Source organism: Dicentrarchus labrax, unplaced genomic scaffold (genome assembly GCF_905237075.1).
Source record: "Dicentrarchus labrax unplaced genomic scaffold, dlabrax2021, whole genome shotgun sequence".
NCBI lineage: Eukaryota > Metazoa > Chordata > Actinopteri > Moronidae > Dicentrarchus > Dicentrarchus labrax.
This window is the reverse complement of record NW_026136733.1, coordinates 51647-58556: the sequence shown is the minus strand read 5'-3', so window position 1 is coordinate 58556 and position 6910 is coordinate 51647. Positions and strand designations below refer to the sequence as shown.

At 42.9% G+C, this 6910-nt stretch overlaps 1 protein-coding gene across 29 annotated transcripts in view; it reads left to right on the top strand.

Annotated features, from left to right (window-relative positions):
* The first annotated feature begins 285 nt into the window (after positions 1–285).
* The window catches only part of LOC127359576 (NACHT, LRR and PYD domains-containing protein 12-like), a 42092-nt gene continuing 35467 nt past the window's right edge, over positions 286–6910 (top strand). For 10 of the 29 annotated variants that reach the window (XM_051393504.1, XM_051393489.1, XM_051393501.1 and 7 more), the window contains exons 1-7: positions 286–366; positions 2204–2306; positions 3166–3264; positions 3729–3827; positions 4328–4406; positions 4569–4797; positions 5073–6876. In XM_051393504.1, coding sequence (XP_051249464.1) covers positions 348–366; positions 2204–2306; positions 3166–3264; positions 3729–3827; positions 4328–4406; positions 4569–4797; positions 5073–6876 — 2432 coding nt within the window. In that variant the 5' untranslated portion in view covers positions 286–347. Of the gene's footprint in view, positions 395–2203; positions 2307–3165; positions 3265–3728; positions 3828–4327; positions 4407–4568; positions 4798–5072; positions 6877–6910 lie in introns of all 29 variants that reach the window. The other 19 variants (XM_051393503.1, XM_051393500.1, XM_051393486.1 and 16 more) reach the window with 16 other exon arrangements.

Genomic DNA, 6910 nt, shown 5'->3' with positions numbered 1-6910 from the left:
TGACACTGACTGTAGATAGAGGAAAGGTGCGACTCTATTTCAATGCCAACAACGTATTCAGAGGATTAAAGCACTTTTGTTCTTGCAGCCTTCATCAACTATAATGACAAATGGATCTGAAACAATACAAACACATCCCCAACACTCAGACAGCTCAGGGAGAGGAAGAAGGCAATAAAAATGCTTTTGATAGGGTGCAGTCTGATTCTTGTTTAACTGGTTCTGACGTCACTCTGGTGTTTGTTAGACTTGGACCGTGAAGTTTTGAGGGTGTGACAAGCACACAGACACCAGGACTGACGAGGAAGAAAGGAGCAGCTTCTTCTCTCCCAGTGTTTCCTCCACACATGAAGGTAGAAAGTGTCTGTAAGTCGACCTGAAGTGAGTTCAGCAGGTGAGAATCCTACCAGAGAAATGTGTAAGTGTTTGATCATCAGGATGACTTTGATCACATTGTGCTGTATCTCTGTTTATCTGGACAGTAGAAATGTTTCCATATGCTGATGAGCTGTTTCAGAATATATCTTTGAAACTTGCTTTCTGTACTTGAACTTCTCTCCGAGTTAAAGGAAGATGCTTTTAGAAAGATTTACATGTTATGTTGTTGTTTGTCAAGTAGAATCAGACGCAGTTTGATTATAACCTGAGCTCACATCATCAGTGAAACAATGTGTCTGAACTGGTCTGACAACTCGAAGCACCTTGGCCTAGGTTGATTTTTAACTGTTAATACTCTGAAGGGAAGAGCATGGATGAAGAGTTGAGAGCTCACATACAGAAACCTTCCAACACTGACACTGAGCTGGTTTCACTGAAGACCCTTTAGCACAGTCCAGGTCTCAACTGTCCCAGAGTCCTTTCTAGATGGACCAGAGCCAGCCCAGGGTCTAAGGGGACTAAGAGGTTGCTTAGGACCCCTCAGCTATCAGGGCCCTCCAAAGCATAGAAAATGTGAACTGCTCTGTCTCTCTGTTCAATTTTTGTCATTAAATATAGGATTATAAGATCTAAAGACACCAGTGGCAGCTTCAGAGATTTTCTGTTACAGATGCTATGGGGATGCTCAACACTTAAGAGAAGATGCTTTGAATTTTGGGGCGTTTCATTCTGGAGGTCGCATCGGACCACCCTTGGTATATATATATATATATATATATATATATATATACGTACACGCGCGCATTAACTATACTCGTTCCGTGACTAATAAGAATATATATGTAAAAGTATTCAACACAATGGCTATAGATACAACATACATAAGCCTGCCAATGTAAACCTCTGAAAATAATATTTCACACAATTCAGTCACAGTCGAGCCCTGAATACAACGGAGCAGCAAACAGCAGCAACAGAAGGCAACAGACACTGTGCACGCTTCGGCCTGCTCAGATCACGAAATCACACAGCCAGTTACCAACACTGGTATAATGATGAATCAGCAGTGTTCCTATTGTTGGAGCATCATAGATGTAACTATGAAGAGTCCAGATTTGTGCTTCAACCATAAAATTAATTAAATTTGTAAAAGCCAACAGAGTGGAAAATCATGCACTTACCATAGAACTTCACAGTCTCGTTTCCCTTCAGGTTGTGACTCAGAACGTGAATGTTTAGGCAGCAAAAAATGATCCATTTTGGTGTATTTTACTCTGCTAAGTTTCCAAACTCGCTATCAATAACAAGCTGCCATACGTTAAGGACAAAGGTTCACCGGGCGCTGCGCCCATTGACCAATTAAGATCACATGTTTACACCTCGTGGTTTTTTAGACTAAAATATATATTTTTAATTATTATTTTAATTCACATTTTTAAACAAAACGAAAAAGACTATTCAAACATGACATTAAGTTATAAGTATAAAAAATCAGAGACATTTCTTGGGGGTACTGGGCGGGTGCTATGGCTATTATAGGGGGAGCTACAGCACCACCTAGCTCCTCCCTGGCACCGCCACTGAAAGACACAGACCTTGATTTTCTCTTGTGACCCATAAATGTGTAAAGTATATTTTGTGGTCAACATCCTTTATCTGTGAATCTGGGGGCTGTGTAAGAGGTTTTGGGGTTATCAGAGCTCCAACAAGATTTCTGTCAGCTCTGAATATTTGTGTCATGTTACTGAGAGCAATGAGAACTAATGTGTCTCTGTGATGTAAAGCTTGCTGTAATGAATGAGCATGTTGCTGTGTCTGTGTGAAGGTGTGGGCTCTGCTATGGATCAGTGTGAGGACAGAGAGGAGGGAGTCCCTCCCTCTAAAAGCACTCTGTGTGGGGAACATGACACAAGGACCAAAGCTCAGAGGTGAGATGAGGATCTCTAACTGTCCATGACTCTTCTCCATGTCACAAAGGCTTTGATTCTCCATTTGAAACAAAGACATTTATCTGAGCTAAAGTACGTAGTTGTCAGTATTCAAACAGGGCTGGACAATCTGATCTCAAATCAGTATCAGGAGAAAAATTCAGCTTCATAATGAGAAATGTAACAGTAACATGTGTTTGAATCAATCAGAGCAGATTTCCTTCCTCATGTTGCTCACTGCTGATGTTTGTCCTGATTCATTCCAGTCTGACCAGTTCCACATTCTGCTCTTCTGGACTGGACTGGGAGCTGATTGCTCTCTGGTTAGATGTTGTAGCTGCTCTCACTTTAATTATATGGAATTCAGACAGTGTGTTGAAGTGTGTGACATCAGTAAATTGTGTTCAGTAACACGTCCATAATGTCAGTAATTGAAGACATTGTTCTTATTGTCCAGCTCTGTATTCAAACATTTCAAATTATACATCATTTCACAAAGTCTTTGATTCAGTGAGAATGTTTCTGAATATGTGAGCTTTAATGAATTTCTTTCTATCAAATAGTTGCAGCAGTTTATAGAAACTCACTGCTTTGACACCACGTCTGTTCCTCTTTTTATCCTAATTGGACCGATATGGTCACTCCACTCCATCATTTCCCCGCCTATACTGCACACTGCACTGAATACAGCTTTAAAATACACAGTGAAACATGTCTAAATCAAACACTGACTTTATAGAAATCCTAACCAAGAACTCCCTGGGTACAAATACACTGTGTACAGTCAGTGTATTCAGTCACTGGTTCTGTCTCAGTGTGTTATGGGTGCAGTGCAGAACTGATCCTGTTTTTCTATCAGGAGGAAAAAACCTGAACCCAGCTGTGTGTCCATGAAGAGTGACCGATCTATGGATCATCCTATAGAGTTCAAAGATGGCCGCCACTCTGTTGATCAAAGGTGAGGATTTCAAACTGATGGTAAAATAAAATGATTTGTTTTTATCACTCTCAGTTGTGAAATCTCTATTTTTAAATGTTTTAAAATGTCTTTTAATGGAACGTGATGGTTTGTGTCTGATCAGCTCAATTTACAACAGCCTCAGTTTCACAGTGAACAAATAGTTGCAGCAGTTTATAGAAACTCACTGCTTTGACACCACGTCTGTTCCTCTTTTTATCCTAATTGGACCGATATGGTCACTCCACTCCATCATTACCCCGCCTATACTGCAAACTGCACTGAATACAGCTTTATAATACACAGTGAAACATGTCTAAATCAAACACTGACTTTATAGAAATCCTAACCAAGAACTCCCTGGGTACAAATACACTGTGTACAGTCGGTGTATTCAGTCACTGGCAGGTTCTGTCTCAGTGTGTTGTGGGTGCAGTGCAGAACTGATCCTGTTTTTCTATCAGGAGGAAAAAACCTGAACCCAGCTGTGTGTCCATGAAGAGTGATCGTTCTATGGGTCGTCGTATAGAGTTCAAAGATGGCCGCCACTCTGTTGATCAAAGGTGAGGATTTCAAACTGATGGTAAAATAAAAATGTGTTTTTATCAGACTCTCAGTTGTGAAATCTCCAGTTTTTCAACCTTTACTGACTCAGATGAAGTTCTCTGAGCACCAACACTCTTTCAGCAGCAGCCGCCTCACACTCACACAGTCAAACACATTCACACTGGGAGCTGCCCAGTACAACCAGTCTGATACAAGCAGACACTGACCAGCTCCACTGGAGCAGCTGGAGGTTCTAGGTACCTTGCTCCAGGGCACTTCAGCAGTGTACAGTGAGGGAGGGAGAGCTATATGGAGGGGTTGGTGAGAGTTGTTGGGACTGAACCAAACTGAGCTGTTGATTCTCAGTGGGATCAGCAGGACTCGTAAACCTTTACCACTACAGAGAGTCATCAGATTCACTGTTCACATCCAAATATCACTTCATGGACCTTTACCTTGTGTTTGTCTCTGTGTGGACAGACATAATGTGAGCTCATTCTTCATGGTTCCTCCACAGAGTGGACCAGGAGAGCTCAGAGGTTCCCAGTGGTCAGTCTGCCCAGCAGCATCAAACACACCTGGACTCCATATTTATGGTCTGTACATGGACAACAACTACTTTTACATCTATTGTGTTCACAATAATCTCCATGCTGCACTCTTTAGACCAGTGGATTGTCAGTCTGTCCAACATGGATCTGATGTTTGCTTCCATGATTTGACTTTGATTGAGTCATTCATATAATATTCTGTTCCAGCTGCTGGAGGAGAACATTGTCACTTTTGTGAAGAACGAGCTGAAGAAGATCCAGAAGGTTCTGAGTCCAGATTACCCAGAATGCTCAGAGAGTCAGAGGGAGGATGAGGAGGTGTTGGATGGTGAGGATGAAGAGCAGAGGAGGAGCAGCAGAGAGGCATTTCTGAAGATCACAGTGCACTTCCTGAGGAGAATGAAGCAGGAGGAGCTGGTTGACTGTCTACAGAGCAGTAAGATGATTTTAGTAGATTGAACATGATGGAAAGAGGAAATGGAGGCAACATGGGAGAAGTTTACTTTTAAAACTCTGCTGATAATATGATGCACACATTGTATCAGATCTATGAATTCTTCTGGACTGAAAACAGTAAATGTTCACAACTGATGAGCTGAAGAGATTTAATGGGGGAGGAAAATACATACCATCTTGATGTCTTAAACTTTACATCCATCAGATTTATTGGAGCTTCTACTTATTAACTACATTTCTTCTTTCTTCATTCAGGAACTTTTGCTCCAGCGTGCCGACGTGAACTTAAATCTAAGCTGAAGAAGAAGTTCCAGTGTGTGTTTGAGGGGATTGCTAAAGCAGGAAACCCAACCCTTCTGAACCAGATCTACACAGAGCTCTACATCACAGAGGGAGGGACTGCAGAGGTCAATGATGAACATGAGGTCAGACAGATTGAAACAGCATCCAGGAAACCAGACAGACCAGAAACAACAATCAGACAAGAAGACATCTTTAAAGCCTCACCTGGAAGAGATGAACCAATCAGAACAGTGATGACAAAGGGAGTGGCTGGCATTGGGAAAACAGTCTTAACACAGAAGTTCACTCTGGACTGGGCTGAAGGCAAAGCCAACAAGGACATACAGTTCACATTTCCATTCACCTTCAGAGAGCTGAATGTGCTGAAAGAGAAAAAGTACAGCTTGGTGGAACTTGTTCATCACTTCTTTACTGAAACCAAAGAAGCAGGAATCTGCAGGTTTGAAGAGTTCCAGGTTGTGTTCATCTTTGACGGTCTGGATGAGTGTCGACTTCCTCTGGACTTCCACAACACTGAGATCCTGACTGATGTTACAGAGTCCACCTCAGTGGATGTGCTGCTGACAAACCTCATCAGGGGGAAACTGCTTCCCTCTGCTCGCCTCTGGATAACCACACGACCTGCAGCAGCCAATCAGATCCCTCCTGGGTGTGTTGACATTGTGACAGAGGTCAGAGGGTTCACTGACCCACAGAAGGAGGACTACTTCAGGAAGAGGTTCAGAGATCAGGAGCAGGCCAGTAGAATCATCTCCCACATCAAAACATCACGAAGCGTCCACATCATGTGCCACATCCCAGTCTTCTGCTGGATCACTGCTACAGTTCTGGAGGATGTGTTGAAGACCAGAGAGGGAGGAGAGCTGCCCAAGACCCTGACTGAGATGTTCATCCACTTCTTGGTGGTTCAGTCTAAATTGAAGACCATCAAGTATGACGGAGGAGCTGAGACAGATCCACACTGGAGTCCAGAGAGCAGGAAGATGATTGAGTCTCTGGGAAAACTGGCTTTTGAGCAGCTGCAGAAAGGCAACCTGATCTTCTATGAATCAGACCTGACAGAGTGTGGCATCGATATCAGAGCAGCCTCAGTGTACTCAGGAGTGTTCACACAGATCTTTAAAGAGGAGAAAGGACTGTACCAGGACAAGGTCTTCTGCTTCGTCCATCTGAGTGTGCAGGAGTTTCTGGCTGCTCTTCATGTCCATCTGACATTCATCAACTCTGGAGTCAATCTGCTGGCAGAACAACAAACAACACCCTGGTGGTTTAAATTAATTAAAGACAAAGAGAATCTAAAACATCTCCACCAGACTGCTGTGGACAAGGCCTTAGAGAGTCAACAAGGACATCTGGACTTGTTCCTCCGCTTCCTCTTGGGTCTTTCACTGCTGACCAATCAGAATCTCCTACGAGGTCTGCTGACACAGACAGGAAGTAGCTCACAGACCAATCAGCAAACAGTCCAGTACATCACGAAGATGATCAGTGAGAATCTCTCTGCAGAGAGAAGCATCAATCTGTTCCACTGTCTGAATGAACTGAATGATCGTTCTCTAGTGGATCAGATCCAACAGTCCCTGAGTTCAGGACGACTCTCCAAAAATAAACTGTCTCCTGCTCAGTGGTCAGCTCTGGTCTTCATCTTACTGTCATCAGAAAAAGATCTGGACGTGTTTGACCTGAAGAAATACTCTGCTTCAGAGAAGGCTCTTCTGAGGCTGCTGCCAGTGGTCAAAGCCTCCAACAAAGCTCTGTAAGTACAGAAATAGTTGGATTTCTGTATTATC